A 26,635-nucleotide genomic window follows, 5' to 3' on the forward strand; every position below is an offset into this window, starting at 1 on the left:
CTGAAGCACAACTTCAAGGGCTCCCCAAGTACTCTCAGGGCAAAGGTGGCTTCAGGGCTCTGTTCTTCTCTCTGAGTTCCCACTTTCCTTGAATTCTGACCTTGTAGTTCCTTGTGATTGTATCGAGTCTTTCATGATCTCAAGAAAGTTTTCAGTGAGAAGTGGGAGTCTTTCGTCCAGATATGCTAGCTTACTAGAAAACCAGAAAAAAAAAGTTCTTTCTTTCTGTTTTTTTTTTTTTTTTTTTGATAAAAGGAATGAATCTCTGATGTGTTTTATACTTAGTGGTTGGTTTTAGGCATTTTCTTTTTTCTTGCTTATTTCCTTGATGATAAATCTGTTGATTTTGCCTTCCAGCTATTCTTATTGGATTCTAGAGGTTCTGTTTCTGACAGTCAGGTAGGGGGTAAGACCAGTGATAGGCATCTGTCCTAGAGGCCTCTGATATTAAGGTGGAAAACAAAGGAGAAAAGGCCCTCTCCTGTTTACTTTGGAGATGACTGTGATTCTCAGCTGCCCCCAGCTTAGCTGCTCACTGTTTTTTCTCCAGAACTCCATGAGTAATTGAAGTCCTCTGTTCCGATTTAGTTCATTCTTCACAACATCTGGAGTAGGTGTTCCGCAGATAACAGCATACAGGCTAAGTTCATGGCTTATTGTTGAGATCCAGAAATTATAGCCCAGGAGATATACCAGGAAATGAGGTAGGCTGTTCTTCCTCAGAGTCAAGGACAAAATAATTATAATAGATGAACTTAGATATTTACTTAAAAAACAAATAAGAACATAATAATTAAAATTATGCCTTTAAAATAAGAACATAATTAAAAAGTAGGGCTTTATTTAATAATGACTGTAACACACATTCTTGAACTTCCTACATATGTTTTGGAATACATTTTCAAACTCGAAAGTGCCTGGCTAGGTATGGTGGCTTATACTTGTAATCCCAGCACTTTGGGAGGCTGAGGCAGGTGGATCACCTCAGGTCAGGAGTTTGAGACCAGCCTGGCCAACTTTTGGCAAAACTACATCTCTACTAAAAATACAAAATTAGCCAGGCATGGTGGCATGTGTCTGTAGCCTCAGCTTGGGTGACTGAGGTGGTAAGATCACTTGAACCCGAGAGGTGGAGGTTCAGTGAGCTGAGATTGCATCACTGCATTCCAGCCTGGGCAACAGAGCAAGACTCCATCTCAAAAAAGAAAAAGTGCCATATTAATGTCAGTGGTTATTGTTCCTAACATTATTATTAATGATTTGTGCAATGGAATAACTATACTAAATAAGTGTAATTATAAAAACTTAGTCATAACTGGTCTAGTTTACCTATGTAAAGATTCACATTAGGTTATGGGATTCCTGGTTCCCAGGGAGATGTTGGCATTCTTTCCCTATGTTTCTATATGTACTAATAGATGACATTTGGATATGGCTTGTATTAGGATACATTTGGCTACAAGCTTACCTAAGATGGACTTAAAAATGTAGGATGTTTTGTTACCTCAAATAACAATTAGTCTGGAAGAGGGTGCTTTTTTGGTGGGTTGGCAGCTAGCAGTTAAGACCCTGGGTTAGCCTCTGTGTATTCTGTTGGCCTTCCCTTCAGTGTCATAGATGACCTCTGGAGCTTCAAATAGTCATACCAGCATGCTCCATAAGAAGAAAGGCATGGTAGGCAAAATGGTAGCCTCCAAAGATGTCCAAGTCCCAATACCAAGAACCTAGGAATAGGTTACTTTACATATCAAGGGGGAGTCGAGGTTGCAGAGGGAATCAGCTTACCTATAAGATAGAGTGAATATCCTGAATTGAGCCCGAAGTCATCACAAGGATCCTTACAATGAAAGAGGAAGGCAGGAGAGTCAGAGTCACAGTGACGTAGCATGGGAAAGACTCAACTGGCTGTTGCTGGCTTTGAAGATGGACAGATCACAAGCCACGGAATGCTGTCAGGCTTCAGACCCTAGAAAAGGCAAGAAAACCAGTTGCCTCTCAGAGTCTCTAGGAGGAATGCAGGCATGCCGACACCTTGATTTTTAACCCGTGAGACCCATTTCTGACCCACAGAACTGTGAGATAATACATGTGCATTGTTTTAAGCAACTAAGTCGTCAGTATTTCCTAAAACAGTAAGAAAAAACTCTTACAGAAGGGAGCAGGATAAAAGGCTTCCTCCTCATCAGACTCCCCTGCTCCTTGTCAGTACATTATGGGCAGAGGAATTGCCTTTGGTGGTTTAAATCGTTCATGATTCATCCCTTGGTGCTGGAATCCCACCTTCCTTGAGATCAACAGATTTCTGCCACTACCTCAAGTCAGAGAAGAATGAAAAATAGATGCTGATGAGGAGCACAGCTCCTGCCAGGGTCCTGAAAGCTTGTAAAATTGCAAAGTAAATTCTAAGCTGTTAGTAGTGAGGATGGTGGTTTCAGTGTAGATATCATGGCTGAAAGGACACAGTAGGAGCTCCTAGAGTGCTGATAATTTTCTGCTTCTTAATCCATGGTGCCTTCAATTAATGAAAGTTTTATGATTTGGGTACTTTTCTATACAAGTATTTCACTCAATAAAAAGGCTTAAAAAGTTATGAAAATCACCACATAATACATGAAATATCTGTGCCTGCCCCAATCCTGAGCCTGACCCTCAGCTTCAGCCTCTAAGGGACCCCTGCCCCTCTCTCTTCTGCCACATTTGCATCAGTGAGGTGGGGAAGGAATGGGGAGGCTCATTAATGGTGTGAACATCAGATAAGACTGTAAACATACAGGTTGAGTATCCCTTATCCAAAATGCTTGAAACCAGAATTGTTTTTGATTTTGGAATTTTTCGGATTGTGGAATATTCGCATGATACCAGTTGAACATTCCTGACTGGATAATCTGAAATGCTCCAGTGAGCATTTTTTTTTTTTGAGCATTATGTCAGTGCTCAAAAAGGTTTAGATTTTTGAGGCATTTTGGATTTTGAAATTTCAGATTAGTAATGCTCAACTTATATTGAGAGACTTTTGAAAACAGCAACATGTCCCTTTCAGTTCACCAGCACAACAGGGGCGATTTGGTCAGTCAAATTGTCTCACTTAGGCACACATCTTATAGCTTCTTTAAGTATAATAATGATTATATAACATCTCTTTTTGCTAATAAAAATAATGCTGTTTATCTACTTAGAGTGAGGTTGAGGATGGGAAGATGGCTTTTCATTTTCAGTCTCTAGGACATGCACAAACCTGAGTGCATAGTAGGTACTCAGTAAGTAAATTGTGGAATGAATAAGTACGTGAATTGTGAGCAACCAATGAGAAAAATGTAAATTTTCTTATTTGTGACAAATAGCAATTAAAGAAAAACTGGAAACTTAGCAGGGAAGTACCAAGGAGTAGTGTCGGTGTTCTGTTTCCTAACTACATTTACATGACACTGAATATAATTAATAGGTTGTTAAGCATCATTCCCTTACTTGAAAAAAAAAAAATCAGACTCTAACTTTTCTAAAAGTGAACACACTCCCCACTGCATGAGTATCTAAAAGTGAAAAGAAAAATGTGATGGAATGAGGTGCCTCAGTTCCCAAGAGTCATGGCACTTGCCACAGAGCCAGACTTCTAGCGTCTTATTTTAAACACTTCCAGGCAGCCTCCTCAACAGAATACCTTACCCATCCATCCAGGCTTCCCTTGCTTACTCAGGCCCTACCCTAACTGGACCAGGCCAGACACTCCCACTTCTCCCCCATTCCACACCTTGCGTACCTCACTCTCTGATGAGAATTAGGCCAAGAATAAGCACAACAAATGTTTTCTTACCTTTTGTCAGTGTTATCTCTCTGGAATGTTCTTCCTCCTCAAAATCTTGGAAAATATCACCCCACCCTGCCCCCAGTGCCAGGTGCCAAGTGCCAAGTTCCCTTACTCTATGAATCCTATTTGTAATTCCTTCCAGGCCTTGGTGATGGTTGTCTCCGTGTGCTTCAACCCAGCTTGTTTATTCTATGTGCAGAGCCCTTGCCACACTGGTGCAAAATAGCCAAGTATGTGTGTGTGCTTCTCATTTGATTATGGGCACATGCCATGTCTTACCCCTCTTTAAATTCCTAGCACTGATTATAGCACTGGGCACCTAAAAGATGTGTGCTTAAAAGCATACTGACTTGCATAACCATACCCAGATCCTAGTACATACTGACTGATGCCACTCTTTTCCTGCATAGCACTGGCCCCTTCAGAATGCCTGCTCTGTTTCTACAACTTTTCTATGTCCTTTACGTGGATGAACTCGTTTGATTTTGACAACGGCCCTGTGTTCAATGTCATCATCCCTATTTTAAAGATGAGGTCTTTGAGGCATAAAGTGGCTGAGTAAGTCACAGGGGTAGGAGCACACAGCTTATTGGGTAAGAGCCAAGATCTTGCAAGCTACCAATGCTCTACTGCCTTTTGACTTTCGGTAACGAACTTCGTTTCTTGATTAACAAGAAATAAATGAGGTGAAAGAAGGCCTGGAAGGTTGTGGGTTTACTGTGTCATAGCACAGTTGGTTTCAATATTCATGCTGACCTGAAGAATTGTTTGTTTTGAGGGATGTAAGCTTACATCCCAGATGTCAAGAATAGAAAACCCCTCTTTATGCTGTATATAGTACCTAATTTTCCATGAGGAACAGTATGGGTGTTGTTAATACCAGATATTTGGATTCAGTTTCTAGCTGGTTCTGCCTATGTTTATTTATGGGACCTTGGCTGACTTCCTCTTGTCTTCCCACTGGGCCTGAGGATTTGATGACATAAGTAAAGCCTTAGCATGGGACTCCACGAAACGCAGTGTGTCAACGGTCCCCAGGATGACCCCAGCTTCAGAGCTTAATTAGAATAACTCACAGGACTCAGCATATAGTCACGCTCATGGCTAAGATTTATTGCAGCAAAAGAACAGGAGGCAAAATCAGCAAAAGGCTAAGTCCAGAGAAAGCCAGGTGCAAGGTTCTGAGAGTCCTCTCCCTGTGGAGTCACACAAGACATGCTTAATTCCTTCTGTAATGAGTCATAACAACACATGTGAAATCTTGTCCATCAGGGAAGCTCACTGAATCTCTGGACCTGCTCAAGGTTTTGTTGGGTGCTGGTAGGCACCTCCTCCCTAGAAGGTGCCAAAATTATGCAGTCCCAGAAGGAAAGCATAAACCAAGTTGACTGTACACATTACTAGACATAGTGAGCTACCCTTATTGTTTACGGAAAGTTTCATGTGGCTGTAGGGAACAGTTTACCAGCCAATGCCCAACCGTGCAGGCCTACCTTTTAAAGACAGTTGTCACGAGCCTGCCATGTTCAATGTTTTCTGCACAGTCAGCCACCAACCTTATGGCGACTGACTATGCAGAAAAGAATAAGCAGCATCATAGCTGAAGCCACAAAACTCTGTTCTTTTAAAGGCAGGTGGTTCAGTGAATACTGTGGCACCACGGCATCTGAGAGGAAGGTGTGCTCAGGACATGACCACGGCACCATTTATTTATCTGGAGCACTGACTCCCCCTTTACTGCTCACCCATGTTTCTTAGCATCTTTCAGGGCATCTTTGGATTCCCACCTTTCACCCCTTCGGAGGATGTACAGGCCCCTTTCCATTTCCTCTTCCCATGGCATATGGAGTTAATAGTATGGTGGTTGGGCTTCTGAATATACTATTTTACTTTATTTTATTTATTTTAATTTTTTTGAGATGGAGTTTCACTCTTGTTGCCCAAGCTGGAGTGCAATAGTGTAATCTTGGCTCACTGCAACCTCCACCTCCTAGGTTCAAGCAGTTCTCCTGCCTCAGCCTCCCTAGTAGCTGGGATTACAGCCATGTGCCAACACGCCCAGCTAATTTTGTATTTTTAGTAGAGACAAGGTTTCTCTATATTGGTCAGGCTGGTCTCGAACTCCTGTCTTCAGGTGATCTGTCCACCTCAGCTTTCCAAAGTGCTGGGATTACAGGCATGAGCCACCGCACCCGGCCCTGAATATACTAATTTGTATTCTTTGTATATGTTGTATTTTTTCTTCAGCAGGTCCATGTGTATTAGTCAAAATAGTATGAGAGATCAAACACTCAAATGCATTCAAGGGCTAGGCAGATTACAGAAATGAAGGGAAACGCTTGCAAGGACAATGGAGAGTTGACACTTTCAAAAGAAAATAGAACCTTTCTCCCATGACAAAGGGTGTTCACTGGATGAGTTTAGTCTGAGGACATCAGTTCAGAGCTCCTGGATTAGACTGACTGTGATTTTCTTTAGGTCAGAGATAATTTCTTATATAATTTCATTATTTCCCCCAATAGAAAAATAATATTTTTTTCACTTATTCAACAATATTTATTCAATACAGCCATATGCCTAGGATAAAAGATGAAAAAGACGAAAATCTTTGCTTCAAAGGTATCAGTATTGTATGAAAACAGACAAATAATGAAACAAGCGTATGGCAGTCATAATTTCTATGTTTGAGCAGTGTACTGTGCTATTAGATATTACCAGGAACCTTGTCTATTTGCATAGACCATGGCTTCCCTGGTGCCTATACAGCACCTGGAATATCATAGATATTTAACATATGTCTGTTTAATGAATATTTGAATCAATGGTACAGTGGTTCCAAAACAATTTGACTGATTATTAAAATCATTTGGGGGAACTTTGTAAAAATACAGGTTACTGGGCCCAACTTTAGACTTACTGTATCAAAGTTGTGGGAAATGCAACCCAGAGACCTGATTAGCTACAGTTTTTTTAAATCTGACCATGATATTGGGAACATTGGCCAACTGAGGTGCTCCCTTGTTCTGTTTCACTCTTGCTATTGCTGAGAGAACTGAATGAGTGCAGAAGGTGCAGGTTCTTGTGTGAGGAGAGGTTGGTGGGGCTGAACTTTGCTATGCACCTAAACTTGTCGTGTAGATGCCCCTACAAGTTAGATTGTCTGAAGCAGGAGGATCCAGAAGCCTGATGAGCTGCATTCAGGAGTAAGATCTGCCTGGAAGGATTCGGTTATTGATCTTGGCTCTAGGGCTTTCCCTGCTGTATCATTTTAGTCCTCAAATATAAATTCTTAGGGAGGCAGAATTTCACAGATGACGTCTCCTCCAATTGCTTGTGCATTAGCACAGCCCAGTGGCCTAATTATTATTATTATTACTAGCATTTCTCTGCTCGACAGGTCAGAATCTTGATTCTACAAGAATCTAAGCTTCTTGACCCTAGGGATATTCTCTCTTTTATTTTTTTTTAATTTTTATGCTCCAGGGATATTACTTGCCCATGTTTGCTGGATAAATGGATGGATAAGTTGAATCTATTTGAAATTATAAATGATGTATTACCAGTTTTTATTTGCCTTTTTTTGCTGTTGTAGAAGCAAGCACATGGAGAAACTAGAAGTAGACCCCAGCAAGCACTCATTTCCTGATGTGACTAACATCGTTCAAGAGAAAAAACACACACCCAGAAGGCGATCTGAACCCAAAGTTATACCAAGTGAGGAAGACCCAACCTTTGAAGACAACCCTGACGTGCCTCCACTGATTTGAAACATCTGGTTGCATTGTCATTGGCTGAGACTTACCAGGTCCAGCTTTGGTTGGTGTAGAAACTGTATGCATATTATTCCTGGGGTAAACAGTTATTTGTCAATATCGCTACTCCTGTGTTTTAACTCTTACTTTGCATAGTAATATCCTTAAGCTAGCTTCAGATTAAAATGTATGCTCTACATTTATAATGATGGGTTAAATGCTATAACTCATTATTTACCTATAAGAAAGGGTTGGTATTGAAAACGTTTAGTAAGATCATAGAACTATTGCATAAAACATTGATTATAAATCCCAGAACTGTAGATTAAGTCATAGATAAAAGGACTGAGTACTTCAGCAATTTGGTCAAGCTTAGAAGCTAAAACTGTAATTTCAGATCCAATTGGAATACTTTAATACAATTTTCAACAGCATTTCCATTTTTCTTCTCATGATGCGTCTGCTTTCTCTGGTGGCATGATATAATGGCAAGAATATGAGTTTTGAAATCAGACACCCTATATTTGGATTCCAGCTCAATCACTTTGTAAAGACCTTCAGCAAGTCCTTTAATTCTCTAAGCCTTAGTGGCTTCATGTATAATCTGGGAATAATAACACTTGCCTTACAGGTTTGTCTCAAGATAAACTGCAGAAAAGCACTTAGTACAATGTCAGCCCTACATTTAGAGCCTACCTGCACCAATGCTTCTTCCAATTCTCCAAGTCTCCCTTCTAGAGCTTCACTCTCTCTCTCTTCTTCTTCCCCTTCTCTCTCTCCTTCTTCCCCTTCTCCTCTCTCTCCTCTTCCCTGCTCCTTCTTCCTCTCCCTTCTCAGTTACTTTTTTCCTCTTTCTTTCTTTACCTTTTTTCTCCCCATTCTACTCTACCTCCTCTACTTCCTTCTTTACTTTTTAAATATCTTACCTGTTCATTATCTAGAACATTATGAATTCAATATTTCACATACTGTAGGAAAAATTACTGTTACACTGATCATGGTATAGTAGCATTTAAATCCGTTTCCCCAAATATTCATTCAACAAATCCTTATTGAGCAACTACTGAGTGCTAGCAACCTCTGTGTTCGTCAGGGATTGAGTAGTAACAAAGCAGACAAGTGCATACACACAGACTATTTCAGGTGGTGGTCAGGGCTGTGAAGGAGAATCAGAGTGAGGGGATCAAGGGTAACGCGTGCTTTTTCAGACAGGGCCTTTCTCTATTAACCAGGCTTCCAACGGAAGACTCTCTTAATGTTTAGCAGATAACCAAAATGCATGTTAGAAAAATACGATGAGAACGAGGGATTGGTTATGGGAATGCAATTGGACACAAATGTGGGGAGAGCTGGGAGGTGAAGGGAGACTTGGAGAATTGGAAGAAGCATTGGTGCAGGTAGGTAATTCAGAACTTGCACACAGTCTGAGAAGCTGAAGTAGGACTGTGGCTGGGAGCTTGTGGAGAGATCTATGGAAATTACCATGCTGCTGAGAATGTTGTCTCTATCCACTACTCCTCTGGTCCATGACCAAGATCCTGGTGGGTGGACTTGGAGCCAGCCTTTGTCCACAGGCCCATGGTAAGAAAGATGGGATGGACACAGAGTGGTAGAGATCAAGGATCCGCTGAGGCAGTCTGGGTTCCTCTGCATCTGTCCATCACTATGACTGATGATGATGACTGAGTATAACACCTTCCTTCAGTTCTGCTTCCCAAACCTCATGCAGGTTCCTCATGTGGTCAACTCTACCTGGGAGCCACATAGGGAAGGAAATTCCGGAAAACAGTTCCCAGCCTTAGCCAGCTTGACATAACATAATCCAACAGAACTGAACCTCCACCAACTTGGAAACCATATACATTTGTCAGGACTATATTTATCTTCCACATAAAGAGACAGGAAAATTATCCTTTTGACCTAATTAATACAATTATTCCTTAAACAACCCAAACTGTGCTATCTGTTATGGACTGAATAATTGTGTACTCACAGAATCCATATGCGGAAGCCCTAGCCCCCAGTGTGATGGTATTTGGAGGTGGGCTTTGGGAGATAATTAAGATTAAATAATATCATGAGGGTTGGTTCCTCATGATGGGATTTGTGTTCTTAAGAGAAAGAGACACCAGACAGCTCTCTCTCTCAGCCATCTGAGGACATGGCACTAAGAAAGGAGGAGAATCGGCAGACAACTTGGTCTCGGATTCTTGGCTTTCAGAACTGGAAGAACTAAATTTCTGTTGTTTTAAGCACCCATTCTATGGTATTTTCTTGTGGCAGTCCAAGCAAATGAGGACATTATCCCTCTCCCAAAAAAGATTCACAGAGTCCTCCATGTGACCTTTTTCATCCGTGACTGATGGTTATTTCTTTTCTAGAGGAGTCATGCTCTCTTTTTTATATCCTATGAATTAAATATTGAGATATACAGGGATTAACACATCTTACTTTAGAATGGAAAGAAAACAAAGTGAAGGGAATTTAGGTATACAGACAAATTCATATGTGGATGTAAATATGTGGTCCACTCAAACTGTGGAACATGGTGTTGTTTTGGGTCTCCAGGAATTACCATTGGTTCAGAACCAATGTCCAGTAATCCCTGAAATGTCTGGGTATTTCTTTCCTCTCAGTGCACAGTCACTCTGGTAAATGTGGGCCTTTTTGCAGAAAGCTAGAGGGAAGATTTATAGAATAAAATTTTGGCAGTATAGCAGGGTTCTTCCCCAGGGAGATCCAGCTGTAAGGTAGTAAACCAGGAGGATATCTGGGGGAAGAGTGTTCCAGAAACTAGACAGATTTTTATATATGGATATGTGTGCTTATATCATATCCATATATATATATTCATATCAAAGCAAGGAAGAAATACCATCTCTACTATAGATCTTGGTTTTGAAGCTCATCACGTGGCTGCAGCTGGTAACTGATATTTATAGCCTTATCCTTCCACTGCCTATTTCTTGTTATTTTTCCTTCAATAAGCACCTCCACAGGGTAGTTCCTGGCCTGATGGGGCAACCCAACCTTCATTCCTGCACATTCTATGCCATTAGCAGTCCTATCTTTATTGGGTTGTTTAGTTTCCCATTTATTATTATCACAAAACTGGAGGTCCTAAAAAGATGCCCTGAGAACTACCTGCATTTCAGTTAAATTCCTCCCTCTTCTCTTGTCTTCTGCTCCCCTGTGAGCAGTAGCTATTCATTTTCTTGTGATGGTGAAATCACCCAGCCAGTCCTTCTTTGCCTATTAATTCACGGGCACCAAGACCCCAACATGGCCAGAATGGTCTGCACTTGCAGTTAGAAGGCAGCATTGTTGTGTTTTCTGATGAAAGTGCTCTTTCCTTTGGAACCAATCCCACTGAACCAGTAGAGCCCCAGGTTCCAGAAGCAGGAAGTAACATGTTGTCAAATCAATGAGTAGGGGCAGTAGTGAGCAGGCCACCCTCATTCCCATACCTTGATTCCAGATCTATGCATCCTGGCTGTGGGTGAAACAGTACCGTATATTGGATGGGGATCCAGATTATATATTATATCCCAAAGAACATTACCTCATCCACAAAAAGCATCATATCACCTGATGGCACTTTAATTAAACCTTCAAAAGGCCACTTCATTGTTCTATCAGGCCAGCTGCTCCAGGTAAGTTCATGAATTCTATAGCATCATTCTATTGGCATGCTTCGTTTGCTGGAAATCACGTTGCTTGGTTAGAATTGAAGCCTGAATATATGACAGTGAATATGGCATTTATTAGGTAAGTCCACAGATGGTGGTTTTGGCAGAAGCATTATAGGGAAGGAAGGCAGATTTATGTTTAGAATAAGTGCATTTTCCGGTGAAAATAAGAGTCTGTCTCTTCTGTCATAGAATTGTTCTTGTGTAATCAACTTGCCACCAGGTGGCTGGCTGGTTCCATAGGGCTTTAAAGTGGCCATACATGGGACTAAGTGTTGGCTGCTACTCTTGTCTTATTTGTCACTGTAAAAGTCTGAAAACATCTGCAAATTATTGGACACTCCTTCCGTCAAGAGGTGGAGTCTCCGCTCTCTTATTTTGAATCTGGGCTAAACGTGTTCTTATCTATGGAAATGATGTCATATGGCTGTCACGGCCATACCAGTTCTGCTTGGTTCTCTTGGGACACTTGCTCTGGGCGAATCCAGCAGCCATGTAAGAGGTTCAACCACTCTGGGACTGCCATGCTGGAAATGTCACACATGGCCATTCCAATCACAGCCTCAGCCACGTTCCTGGCTACCGCATCAACTTCCAGACAGACAAGTCTGCCATATTTGATGCTCAGTCCAGACAAGCTTTTAGATTCCTGCAATTCTAGTCAACATCTGACTGCAACAGCAGGAGAGACCCCAAATGAAAGCTGTACTGCTGACCCTTCCCAAAATTGAACCCACAAAATTGTAGGCAAAATACGATGGTTTTAATCTACTAAATTTTGGGGGCAATTTTTCTTTCTTTTTTTTTTCTCTCAGCATATATTCTTTCATTTTTTATATTTTTTATTGAATTTTAGGTTTTGGGGTACATGTGAAGGACATGAAAGATTGTTGCGTAGGTACACACATGACAGTGTGATTTGCTGCCTTCCTCCCCATCACCTATATCTGGCACATGGACACAGGGAGGGAAGCAATTTTTCTTTTGGCAGCAATAGCAATCAGAACAGATTTGGTACCTGGAGATGGGGTTCTACCATAACAAAAACCTAAGACATATGGTTATTGCTGGGGACCAGGGAGCAGTCAAGCTGGAAGGACCCTGAGGAGGCTGATGTGTTTGGATGCTCCAGGAAACAGGCACCAAGAAGAAGTTAGAAGTGCAAGAGATTTATTGGGGTTAATACCTGGGGAAGAAGGATAAAGGGGGGAGCAGAAGTAGAAATGGAAAGTCTTAAGACTTTCAAGCTCAGATGCGACTTTGACACCTGTCAAATGAGGTAGAAGGAAGAGGAAGGAGGATTGGCTAGAAGGACCCTCTAACTGCAGCTCTGGGAAAATCTCAGCCAATGGGGAGCTCCAGCATGGATTGTTGTAGAAGATGGCATGTTGGGCAGAAGTGGCCAAGCCTGGATGCCCCTGCCATGTTGAGTTATTGACTGGAAGCTTCCTTGAAGAGTGTGGGGGCCTCTGCCTGAATGCTGCAGTGGACCTGGGAGGCACTTGGCACTGAGGTTGTCGGCTCCTCGCACTCCTTGTGGTAGGTTCTGTCTGGAAGAGGTCTGAGCAGTGCATCTCTGTGGCTACACAAGACTATTAAGGAAACTTGATAGGCCCCAGGAGGCTGTCAGTGAGGATGTATAGGAACCTAAGGAGCATGCTCTTCCTGCTGGAGGAAAGGAGGTCCTTGTTACAGTAGAAGACAGTTTAGTAACTGTTGCCTGTGGTAACATGAAAAAATTATTTGCTGCACCGACTGCCTTGATGCATTTAGTGAAAGAGATTTCCAGACAGAATGCTGGAAGTGTCCACGAGGGTCTTGCAGCTACAAATCACAGGTACAAATAGTGATAAGCTAAAGAGGAAATGTAAAGGGGCTAACCCAGCTTGGTTCAAAACTAAAACTTTCTCATCCCAGTCTCTTTCAGCAGCGTGAAACTGGCCTCACCGTAACTGTGGACCACTGTGTTGCTTGGTGTCCCCTTGGGTAGTGTTTTCTGAAGTTGAGGGTACACAGGCTGGTACATGAGTCATACCTGGGAAGCCTGTGAATGACAGTGGGCCGGGGTCTGATCCTGCAGCCTGAATCAGTCCAGACAGCCAGAGAAGGGCCATGTTCGGGCAATGGAAGAATGTGGCCCTCTCCTAAAGCTGGCTGAGGTTCCCTGAGGAAAGGATGGCCTGGGTTCATCTAGGGCACTATTTGTTTGTACAGCCTGGAGGGATGAGGAGCCTGAGAAGAAGCTGGCATGTGCTGCAGGATACCAGGAACTGAGGACGGAATCTCAGAGGACTGGAAAGAGCCAAGTATGTAGGAGGGAGGGGCAAACAGAGAACCTCTGAAAAGGCCAGGAAAGGGTCTTGAGGGAGAACAGTCACCTCCAATTCTCCCTCAACCCCACAGAGCGGGAAGCCTGACCAAGCCCCTAAGAACAGTCAAGGTCCTGTTTTTCCTAGCCTTTCACTTGAATGAATAAGGGCGGGGGGTGGTGGACACCAGGACCCAGAGAGACAGCTGAGTCTAGCAGGCAACTGACAGGAGCTGGGACCCTCTTCCAGGGGCAGCCTGCCCAGCGCCACCCATAGGAAGACAGCCAGGGGAATAGGCATCTTGACCTGACTCCCTCCTTCCCTCCAATCGCTTGCTCAAGCTTCCCAGTGACCAAAACCCACTGGAAACCAGAGGCAAGGGAGCCTGTGGATGGGGTCATTCAAGATTATCTTCCTGGGCACTGGGCACAGGGCACAGTGAAGGGCAGGGGTCAGAGCCAGCATTCTCCCTTTTATCTTCCTTCCTCCCCACTCCACCTCTCCCATACTGTTGGAGGGGGCTAGAGATCCCGGGGTCCAGTAGTCCATGACATGAGCAGGATGAGAGAAGGGAGAGGAAGAAACACATCATCACCACCTTTTCTGTTGCCAGTTTCTAACCTCAGCATCCCGAGAAGGGAACAGAAAGGGAGAGAAGAGACAGGATGCGATGCCAGGGTTTTGACCATTATAGGGACAATCTCATTTCTGAATAGAGATGGAGAGTACAAGCCCAATGGCTGAAGGGCCAAGAAGCAATGCCACAGAATCTGCCTAAATCATCCAGCGGGGCAGGAAGGGGCCAACCCCAATGAAGAAAGGTGAAGGCATAGTGGGAGACAAATCTCTTGTGTTTAGATCACATAGACAAGGTGAACATTCATGCTTAAAAGTACACAGATAATAAGCAGTGATCCCAGAGCCTGGCGCTCCAGCTGCTCTTTGAAAAGTCCCCCGTGCCACCCTCTCATGCTCTGCCTCTGCTTGTTTATTACTTCCAGGGGTCTGTTTTGCTTATAGCTCCCACGTCAACACCAACAGTGGGAGTAGAGGCCTTTGGATCTCCTCCCAGTCCTCGGAGGAAGAAACTCACCATGCGTGATGCCCAACACCCTGCATGCCATGCATTTTCCTTTTGATTTTCTTTTCAAGCTTTTCCTGAGTAGCATGAACCTGCCCTTTGATGTCCATGCCCATCCCAGTCATCATCCCCCACACAGCTGTTTGTGTCTGCATTCCCCTCCTGGCTGCCATGATGAGCCTGCAGCTGCACGCCTCTGCATGTGAGTGGCCTGCAAATGTCCAGGAGAGACCACTGACCAGTGACCACTGGGGAGAAGTGAGCCTGGCTGAAGTCCCCTGGGCCTGAGTGGCACTGTCCTCCTTCCTTGCCCATGGGAAGGCTGCCCTCCATTTGATAGCTGATTTGCAGCATGCGGTGTGTGTCTGTCACCCTTTTCAGCCTGTCACAGCTTTCCTGACGCATTTGGATGGAAAGTGCTACCCCATCTGCAATTGACGCATGTCAGGCCAATGTGTCTACCACTCTGCGGCAGACCCAAGATAAATGAGCTGTTCTCTTCTACGTCTGTTCCCTAATGATTCTCTTTGCATTTTGTCTGGGGTTTTCCTTGTATTTGAGATCAGCTGCAGCTTGTCCAGCTGCTAGGGCTCTCCACCCAGTACACATTCACCAAGTACCTAGAAGATGTGAGGAGCCATCCGAGGGAAGATTCGCCTCCGAGGTCCCATGATCCCTTTTCATGTTCCTTCTGCTGATGACTCTATTCCCTCCAGCCATCATATGAAGGCTGATTACTAAGGGCCACCTCTCCCTGCAACCCTCTGCTCCCTGTGCACACCCTCCCAGGGCCCAGTCTCCTGGCTTCTGCCACAAGCTCTGGATGGATGCCTCTGAAATCTCCATCTTAGGCCTGAGGTGTGTGCCTAAAGTACATCTCTCTTCTCCTGGATAACTTATACGTGGTTCCATACATAGTTCGGTGTCTTCCTCCTCGTTTTTTCTGCCACGTCATCTTAATCGACCTCTGTGGAGAGCCTTCGGGCTTTTGTTTTGTAAATTCACTTTCCAATCACCCAGATTAGAAAACACTGTCACTGCTTCCTATATTCACCATTCAATTGGCGACTAACTCTGGTCAATTCTACCTCAAAGAAAGTATCTCCCCTCTCCAAACCCTTTTCCTCTGTCTGCATTTAATCTCCATCATCTGCTGTGCCAACGTGCCCCCAGCCTCAGCCCACCTTGATATAAATGTCCCCTTTGACTGTTATCCAAGGGCAAGGCTGAACACATCAGCTCTGGGCCCCAATCTGCTATATATGTGCCATACCTCCCGCCACCTCTCCCAGGGCACCCATCCTGCCCACAACACCAAAGTTGTCACCATCCCTGACCAGCCAGTGTGACATATCCACTGACCCCTTGCTGGTGGTGTGCCTGGACTGAGGCTTGTGGTGTGCTCGATCTGAGGGGCCCAGGGGAGCTCCTCTCAGGCTTGGCCAGGAGTGGGGAGTGCTGCCAGGGCCCAGGGACAGAGTGAAGGTCCTGCTGGTGGAGGAGAAGGCAGACAACGTGCACAGAGCATCTCCTCCTTGACAAGAACATCCATTTTGGAATTATTATAAATCAGTGGAGGCTTTGTCAGATAGAAATGAAGTCTGCTCTAATGAGCTGTCATCTTGCTTCAGCTGCACTGGGTAAGGGCACCAGTCCACGTGCTATTTTAGGTGAGAAATGCTGGGCCACCATGACCCAGGAGCTCCTTGCAGCAGGACCCAAGGTTATGGAAAACCATATTATTTATTCTGCTCGCCTCCACCAACAAAGGAAAAGCAATGCTGTCTGGTTACTATTGCTACCTAACAAACCACTCCATTCTTAGTGACATAAAGTGACAATTTTATTATGCTCAGGATCTCTGTAGGTCAGAAATGCCAACAGCCATAATGAGAACGTCTTGGCTTTTATGCCTCAGCTTGGAAGACCCCAAAATCAGGGATAACTTGGAATCTGGGGGCTGGAATCATCCAGCGGTGTTTTTACTTGTGCATTTGGCAGTTGATGCTTTTGACCAGCCTTCAAGTGACCTGACAGCCAGAACAGCCACACATGTCCATGACAGCTAGTCCGGGCTTCCCCAGGGCAGGGCAGAGTGGCTGGGATCCAAGAGTGAGCACCCCAAGAGAACAATGAAGGGACACATGGCATTTTAAAAACAGCCTTGGAAGTTGCATAGCTCATTTCTGCCACACCATAATGATCAGGGAAATTACAGAGGCCTGCCCAGGTTCAAAGGGAGAAGACAGTCTCCACCTCTTGCTGGGGAGAATACAAGCTTCTCAAAGAGCATGTGGAACAAGTGATATTGTTGGGAGATCTTTGGAAAATACAGTCTGCCACAACGCCCTTCCTCCTCCGTGAAGCTCAAGTTCTCTTAGGTGACATTGTGATGTCCCCTGCTGTCAAGAAGAGGAGGTGATTCCTGACCTGTTGTACAAATAAAAGATGTGGGCAATGGTGGGGAAGATACAGATTTAATTTTACCCCAAAGCCATTTTTAGAACCTACACCACTGCCTGCCTCTGCTTCCTTTGGAGGGTTCGATAGATAAAAATATTTACAAATCAATGCAAGGCCAAATAAAGATTCTCAGAAGCAGTTTAGAAGAGTGGTTCAGCATTATGAATTAGATCCTCTTTAGTGTTCCTTAGGTTATACAGATAAAAATAGAAAAGAAAAATTTTAATTTCCTCTGGCTGTATTTCTCTGAGAGCCACACTGAACTGTAATATTGTGCTTACCTATTCATTAATTATTTTTCTGGTAGTATCTTTGCATTCTATCTAATATAACTCAAATTTCCCAAGGTGTCGGTATGTGAGTTTATCTGTGATCATTGCCATGGCCTTAATTCACATTTCCCTGGCTCTAGCCCCATCTGCTGATGAAGGACCTTCAGCTTGTATCCCCATGTATTCCTGGGGAACCTCTCAGTGCCAGTGCTTCCCTACTCAACTGGACAGCACCTTCTGAAGACATCCTCCCCTCAAGGCTCCAATGTCTACTGGTGTTCTTCAGACCACCATGCATACCCTGGGCTCTGGCCATGCCAACATGTCAATATGTCCAACAATTGCAGGCAATCCTTTACTATTAATAGAAGAGTTCCCAGTGCAGTTCTTTGAGTGCTGTTAGACTTTAGAGAATAGACTACCTGTGCATGAATTGAAAATGTTTTTTCCTGCCCTTTGTTCTGTGCTCAAGTGGTGGGTGCTGGAGTAGAAGTGAGAATACCTTCTCCCTCTCCTGGGTCTTCAACCATGGTTGGTCAGTGGCCATCACCTAGCCAGTGGTTCATAGTGAGAGTCATGACAGTGGGGATCCCTTGTCATTGTTCTCACCTGTCCTCAAAGTAAAAACAGATACTGGATTTCCAAGAAAGCTTCAAGTATTCTTTCCAAAATCTCCGATAATTGACCTAACTGTACACCACTGGTGAAAGAACTGCCAGCCCCTTCACTGTCATTCCAGAAGCAACGCCTCATATTCTAGGAATTGAGTTGATGTACTCAATTGATATTCTTTTCATAATCCATATTTCTATTCCTCTCTCTTCTCAAGCCCTGTCTTCTTAATCCTCTTCCCCAACAGGACTCCAGCTGTCCCATTTTCTTGGAAGTACCAGACCTCTCTATAGAAGTGATCAAAGCTAAGCCTCCTGTTGCGTCTTAAAAACTTCATCATTGGCATCATCCTGGGAGCCTCAGAAGGAAAGGTGGGGTCTTGTTTTGTTGCAGGCTGACCCTGTGAGGTTTAAGTGTGGGCATCTGGAAGAGTGAACTCTACCCCTTAGAACAGAGGAGGAGCGGAGGACTCTTCCATTCTGAGATACAAAATAAAACCCACCTCACACCATGAGCATTATTTTCCAAAAAAACCTGATTTGGACTCCATATGACAGTCTGTATATTCTTTCTGGTAACAAAATGTGCTTGGCCTCATTTCTTAACAGTTGTGGTCTTATTTTGTTTAGAGATTGTTCATGCAGTTGCTGCTTTGGGTAACCAGCAGAGCTGCAGCACGTTGTCAGACAATGATGCATCTGTGCCCAGTCTCTTCTCCTGAATTCCTCTGATTCTCCTCCAAGTCAGGAAGGCAGTGGTATTTTTATTTAAGTAGCTGCACTATGCAAAGCCATATCTTTCCTTAGGACTCAGCCAATTTCCTCAGGTTCTGCTAAAGGCATATTTGGAATTGTCGGCATGCTACACTCTGAACCACCACTCTTCTCGGGAGGTTAAAGTCTGTACCTGGGACAGCTCTTGAAGCCAACCTCTACTCTCATTAAGTTGAATTCTTCCCCAGAAATGAGTTAACAGAGCATGTTTGGGGCTGCTATCCTTAGAAAGACCTGCAGGCATGGCCGTCATCTGGGAACTTGGACTTAGGGATGGTTTCCAACATCCCCAGAATTGATAAGGGTGGCTCACAGTACCTAAACAGACAATGTGGTATATGTTGAACTCCTGCTTTCCCTTCTGGGAGTCTGGAATTTTGATATGTGCCAGGTAGAGGGAGACAATTAAAAACCTTGGGCCCTGAGTCTCCTAAGAGTATTCCTGATAGACAACATTTCACACATGGCACAACTTGTTGCTGGAAGAATTAAATATATGCCATGTGACTCCACAGGGAAAGGACTCTTGGGAGCTTTCCTCTGGTTTCCTCTGGACTTTTTCCCATGCAACTCCTTCTGCTGATTTTTGCTTTACATTCTTCTGTTGTAATAAATCATTGCCATGAGTATGGCTCTAGGCATGTCCTGTAAGTCCTCCAGGCAAATGACCAAACCTGGAGATGGTCTTGGGGGGTTGCTAAACACTCCTATGTCCACCTTGTTCTCCCACCACTGTGAGTCTTTCCTCAGCCCCCCTACCATTCCCTAGAGACTCCCAGATACACCTGGTGATATGGTTTGGCTGTGTCCCCACACCAGTCTCATTTCAAATTGTAGCTTCCATAATTCCCCCATGTCATGGGAGGGTCCTGCTGGGAGGTGATTGAATCATTGGGGAAGTTTTTTTTTTTCATGCTATTCTTGTGATAGTGAACAAGTCTCACGAAAATGTAGTGATTTTATAAAGGGGCGTTCCCTGCACATGCTCTCTTGCCTGCCACCATGTAAGAAGTCCCTTTGTTCTTCCTTCATCTTCTGCCGTGATTGTGAGGCCTCCCTAGCTATGTGAAACTGTGAGTCCATTGAACTTCTTTCCTTTATAAATTACCCAGTCTTGGGTATGGTTTTATTAGCATCATGGGAACGGGCACCTGGACAGCCATAATGAGTACAGCCAAGGTGGACCCAGCCTGTGTGCACACTGCGATCTGCTTTATAATATATTTTCCAATGGCCTAATTTTTTATTTACATTTCTCTATATCATTTCACTTTATATGTCATTATACTATACCATGAATTTTTGTATATAATCAAATAGGCTTCATTTATGTATGTATATCATTTTAGAATAAAATAATTTTATAGAATAATGTAATTTTTAGAATAAAATGATATGCATATATAAATGAAGCCTATTTGAATATATACAATAAAATTAGGAATCAGTAAAAGGATAGCTAAAACAAGGTTTGAACCTGAAAAACAGACTACAAAGTGTTAATTGGGTTAAAAAGAAATAAATGAATTTAAATGACAAAAGACGATTTGTCAAAATTTGAAAGATAACGCTCACTGCTTAGAAGAAAAGTTGGGAGAGAGAGAAGATGGCGCTGTAGGACCAACTCAGGATTGCAGCTCCCAGTGAAACCGCAGATGGTGAGTGGACGCCGCATTTCCAGACGGATCTTTATCACACACAGACCAGGAGATTCCCAGGTGTAGGGGCCCCACGGGCTGCCCCACAGCAGTTTGGGCTGGTGCAGCTGTTTGGGCTGGTGCCGCAGCGCAGCAGCACTCTGTACAAAATACACTGGTTTGGTTGCCCTGTTAAACCAGCAATTGGAGATTTTGGAAGGCAGATTAGCACATTCATCTGATAAAATAGAACTTAAACAGAAAGCCAGGCCAGGAGATTCCTGGACAGCAATGTGGTTCCAGTCGGTGCAGTGGGTCGCTGCATGGGAAATCACACAGATCCTGGTGCCCTTTCAGCTGGCGACTGGAACACCTGGGAGAGAGTCAACTGTTCAACTTAAAAAAAAGAAAAAGGGCTCTGAGGCAGGGAGCAAGGTGATCAGGCTTGGCAGGTCCCACCCCTACAAAAACAAACAAAACAGCAATTGAAAATGCTCAGGGTTGAGAGTTTCATGGCAAGCACAGCTGAACCCAGGACAGTGCAGCTCAGAGCGGGAGGGGCATCCATCATTACCGAGGCAGTAGACCCCTACAGAGGTACACTGCCATTGCTGACGCAGCCTGTGTTGCCGAGGCAACCTGCCATTGCCAAGGCAACCCGCCATTGCCAAGGCAACCCGCCATAACAGAGAGAGTCTGACACTACAGAGGCGGGCCATCATCACCACGGCAGCTCTAACCACACCCATATAAACAGGAATACAGAGAATTACACACGGCAGCAGGGAGAAGCCCACGGCAGCAGGGCAGAGCACACAGCAGCAGGGTGGAGCCCACGGCAACAGGGTGGAGCCCACAGCAACAGTGCAGAGCCCATGGCAGCTCAGCATAGCCACTACAGACACGCAGTGATTAGACTGCCTCCTTGCTGGTCAGGACAGTGCAACGGATACTCATAAAGCCCTAACTCTCCGGGACAGAGCAACTAAGGAAAGAAAAGGGGCTTTATGAATTCTGCTGCAACAGACTTAAACATACCTGCCTAGCAGCCCTGAATGAACAATGGTGCTCACAGCTCAGCACTTGAGCTCCCATAAAGTACAGACTGTCTCCTCAAGTGTAAAGTACAGACAGTCTCCTCAAGCAGCTCCCTGACCCCTGTATATCCAAAGAGTCACCTCACAAAGGACTGATCAGACTGACATTTGGCGGACATCATTCAGGGACAAAGATAGCAGAAGAAGAAACTGGTAGCAACCCTCATGGTTCCACAGCTGTTACAGGTGTACCCCAAGCAAGCAGGACCTGGAGTGGACCTCAGCAGTCCTACAGCAGAGGGGCCAGACTGTTAGAAGGAAAACTAAGAAACAGAAATACTTCATCATCAACAATCTAGACGTCCACTCAGAGACCCAATCGAAAAGTCAGCAAATACTCAGACGACGGGTGGATAAATCCACAAAGATGGGAAGAAACTAGTGCAAAAAGAAGGAAAACACCTGAAACCAGAACACCTCACCTCCTACAAGGGACCACAACTCCTCACCAGCAAGGGAACAAAGCTGGATGGAGAATGAGTGTGATGAAATGACAGAATCAGACTTCAGAAGGTGGGTAATAGGAAACTTCCATGAGCTAAAAGAACATGTTCTAACTCAATGCAAAGAAACTAAGAACCTTGAAAAAAGATTTGAGGAAATGATAACAAGAATGGACAACTTAGAGAGGAATATGAGTGAATTGAAGGAGCTGAAAAACACAACACGAGAACTTCGCAAAGCATGCACAAGTTTCAACAGCCGAATTGACCAAGTAGAAGAAAGAATATCAGAAGTCGAAGATCAACTCAATGAAATAAAATGAGAAGCTAAGATTGAAGAAAAAAGAGCAAAAAAGGAATGAACAAAGTCTCCAAGAAATGTGGGACTATGTAAAGAGACCTAATCTACATTTGATAGGTGCACCTGAATGTGACAAAGAGAATGAATCCAAGCTGGAAAATACTCTTCAGGATATTATCCAGGAAAATTTCCCCAACCTAGCAAGGCAGGCCAATATTCAAGTCCAGGAAATACAGAGAACACCACAAAGATATTCCACAAGAAGAGCAACCCCAAGGCACATAATCATCAGATTCACCAGGGTTGAAATAAAGGAGAAAATGCTAAGGGAAGCCAGAGAGAAAGGTTGGGTTACCCACAAAGGGAAGCCCATCAGACTCACAGCAGATCTCTTGGCAGAAACTCTACAAGCCAGAAGAGAGTGGGAGCCAATATTCAACATCCTTAAAGAAAAGAACTTTCAACCCAGAATTTCATATCCAGCCAAACTGAGTTTCATAAGTGAAGGAAAAATAAAATTTTTTGCGAACAAGCAAGTACTCAGAGATTTTGTCACCACCGGGCCTGCTTTACAAGAGCTCCTGTAAGAGGCACTACACATAGAAAGGAACAAACAGTACCAGCCATAAAAACATACCAAATGCTGAAGAGCATCAACAAAATGAAGAATCTGCATCAACTAATGGGCAAAACAGCCATCTAGAATCAAAATGGCAGTATCAAATTCACACATAACAATATTAACCCTAAATGTAAATGGACTAAATGCACCAATCAAAAGACACAGACTGACAAATTGGATAAAAAGCCAAAACCCATTGGTGTGCTGTATCCAGGAAACCCATCTCACATGCAAGGATACACAAAGGCTCAAAATAAAGGGATGGAGGAAGATTCACCAAGCAAATGGAGAGCAAAAAAAGCAGGAGTTGCAATTTTCATCTCTGATAAAATAGACTTTAAAGAAACAAAGATCAAAAGAGACAAAGAAGGACATTACATAATGGTAAAAAGATCAATACAACAAGAAGAGCTAACAATCCTAAATATATATGCACCCAATACAGGAGCACCCAGATATATAAGGCAAGTTCTTAATGACTTACAAGGAGACTTAGAATTCCACACAATAATAGTGAAAGACTTTAAGACTCCACCGTCAATATTAGGCAGATCAACCAGACAGAAAATTAACAAGGATATCCAGGACTTGAACTCAGACCTGGAACAAGCAAACCTGATAGACATTTACAGAACTCTTTACCCCAAATCCACAGAATATACATTCTTCTTGGCACCACATCAAACCTACTCTAAAATTGACCACATAATTGGAAGAAAATCACTCCTCAGCAAATGCAAAACAACTGAAATCATAACAAACAGCCTCTCAGACCAAGGGCAATCAAGTTAGAACTCAGAATTCAGAAACCAACCCAGAACCGCACAGCTTCATGGAAACTGAACAACTGGCTCTTGAATGTTGACTGGATAAACAACGAAATGAAGGCAGAAATAAAGAAGTTATTCAAAACCAATGAGAATGAAGACACAACATACCAGAATCTCTGGGACACATTTAAAGCAGTCTCTAGAGGAAAATATATAGCTATAAGTGCACACATGAGAAGAGTGGAGAGATCCAAAATTGACACGCTAACGTCAAAATTGAAAGAGCTAGAGGAGGAAGATCAAAAAAACTCAAAACCTAGCAGAAGACAAGAAATAACTAAGATCAGAGCAGAACTGAAGGAGATAGAGACATGAAAAAACCTTCAAAAAATCAATAAATCCAAGAGCTGGTTTTTTGAAAAGATCAACTAAATAGACCACTAGCCAGATTGATAAAAAAGAAACCAAATAGGTGGAATAAAAAATGATAAAGGGGAAATCACCACAGATTCCACAGAAATTCAAAGCATTATCAGAGAATATTACAAACAACTCTATACACATAAACTAGTAAACCTGGAAGAAATTGATAAATTCCTGGACACTTGTGTCTTCCCGAGCCTAAACCAGGAGGAAGCCAAAACTATGAATAGACCAATAACAAGGTCTGAAGTTGAGGCAGCAATTAAGAGCCTACCACACAAAAAAAGCCCAGGTCCAGATGGGTTCACAGCTGAATTCTACCAGACACACAAAGGAACTGTTACTATTCCTTCTGAAACTTTTCCAAACAATCCAAAAAGAGGGAATCCTTCCCAAATCACTTTATGAGACCAACATCATCCTGAAACCAAAACCCGGCAAAGACTAAACAAGAAAAGAAAACTTCAGGCCAATATCCATGATGAACATAGATGAAAAAATCTTCAATAAAATATTGGCAAGCCGATAGCAACAGCACATCAAAAAGCTTATCCACTATGATCAAGTAGAATTCATCCTGGGGATGCAAGGCTGGTTCAACATACGCAAGTCTATAAACGTAATTCACCACATAAACAGAACCAAAAACAAAAACCACATGATTATCTCAATTGACGCAGAGAAGACCTTTGACAAAATTCAACAACGCTTTATGCTAAAAACCCTCAATAAACTCAGTATTGATGGAATGTATCTGAAAATAATAAAAGCTATTTACGACAAACCAACAGCCAATATCATACTGAATGGGCAAAAACTGGAAGCATTCCCTTTGAAATCTGGCACTAGACAAGGATGCCCTCTCTCACCACTCCTATTCAGTATAGTACTGGAACTTCTAGCCAGAGCAATCAGGCAAGAAAAAGAAATAAAGGGTATACAAATAGGAAAGGAGGAAGCCAAATTGTCTCTATTTGCAGACGACATGATAGTATATCTATAAGACCCCATCGTCTCCACCCAAAAACTCCTGAAACTGATAAGCAACTTCAGCAAAGTCTCAGGATATAAAATCAATGTGCAAGAATCACAAGCATTCCTATACACCAATAACAGACTTAAAGAGAGCCAAATCAAGAATGAACTGCCATTCACAATTGCTACAAAAAGAATAAAATACCTTGGAATACAACTAACAAGGAACATAAGGGACCTCTTCAAGGAAAACTACAAACCACTGCTCAACGAAATAAGAGCGGACACAAACAGATGGAGAAACATTCCATGTTCATGGTTAGGAAGAATCAATATCATGAAAATGGCTATACTGCCCAAAGTAATTTACAGACTCAACGCTATCCCCATCAAGCTACCATTGACTTTCTTCACAGAACTGGAAAAAACCACCATGAACTTCATATGGAACCAAAAGAGAGCCCGCATAGCCAAGTCAATTCTAAGCAAAAAGAATACAGTGGGGGGCATCACACTACCGGACTTCAAACTATACTACAAGGCTACAGTAATCAAAACAGCATGGTACTGGTACCAAAACAGAGATATAGACCAATGAAACAAAACAGAGGCATCGGAGGCAACACAGCATATCTACAACCATACAATCTTTGATAAACCTGACAAAAACAAGCAATGGGGAAAGGATTCCCTGTTTAATAAATGGTGTTGGGAAAACTGGCTAGCCATGTGCAGAAAGCAGAAACTGGACCCCTTCCTGACACCTTACACTAAAATTAACTCCAGATGGATTAAAGACTTAAAAAAAGACCTGGCACCATAAAAACCCTAGAAGAAAATCTAGGCAAAACCATTCAGGACATAGGAGTAGGCAAGGACTTCATGACCAAAACACCAAAAGCATTGGCAACAAAAGCCAAAATAGACAAATGGGACCTAATCAAACTCCACAGCTTCTGCACGGCAAAAGAAAGTCACTAGAGTGAATCGGCAACCAACAGAATGGGAAAAAATTTTTGCAGTTTACGCATCTGACAAAGGGCTGATATCCAGAATTTACAAAGAACTCAAACAGATTTACAGGAAAAAAACAAACAAGCCCATTCAAAAATGGGCAAAGGATATGAACAGACACTTTACAAAAGAAGACATATATGAGGCCAACAAACATGAAAAAATGCTCATCATCCCTGGTCATCAGAGAAATGCAAATCAAAACCACATTGAGATACCATCTCATGCCAGTTAGAATGGCGATCATTAAAAAATCTGGAGACAACAGATGCTGGAGAGGATGTGGAGAAATAGGAACACTTTTACACTGTTGGTGGGAGTGTAAATTAGTTCAACCATTGTGAAAGACAGTGTGGCGATTCCTCAAGGACCTAGAAATAGAAATTCCATTTGACCCAGCAATCCCATTACTGTGTATATTTCCAAAGGACTATATGTTGTTGTACTATAAGGACACATGCACACGAATGTTCATTGCAGCACTGTTTACAATAACAAAGACCTGGAGCCAACCCAACTGCCCATCGATGATAGACTGGACTGGAAAAATGTGGCACATATACACCATGGAATATTATGCAGCAATCAAAAATGATG

General features: G+C 43.1%; 1 protein-coding gene across 10 annotated transcripts in view; it reads left to right on the forward strand.

Annotated features, from left to right (window-relative positions):
- Positions 1–7,991, forward strand: part of DNAAF11 (dynein axonemal assembly factor 11) — a 91,283-nt gene extending 83,292 nt beyond the window's left edge. For all 10 annotated transcript variants that reach the window (XM_078353162.1, XM_002759221.7, XM_017965589.4 and 7 more), the window contains one exon: positions 7,398–7,991. In XM_078353162.1, the coding sequence (XP_078209288.1) occupies positions 7,398–7,572 (175 nt within the window). In that variant the 3' untranslated portion in view covers positions 7,573–7,991. The remainder of the gene's footprint in view (positions 1–7,397) is intronic.
- The last annotated feature ends 18,644 nt before the right edge of the window (positions 7,992–26,635 follow it).

This window comes from Callithrix jacchus, chromosome 16 (genome assembly GCF_049354715.1).
Source record: "Callithrix jacchus isolate 240 chromosome 16, calJac240_pri, whole genome shotgun sequence".
Classification (NCBI taxonomy): Eukaryota; Metazoa; Chordata; class Mammalia; order Primates; family Cebidae; genus Callithrix; species Callithrix jacchus.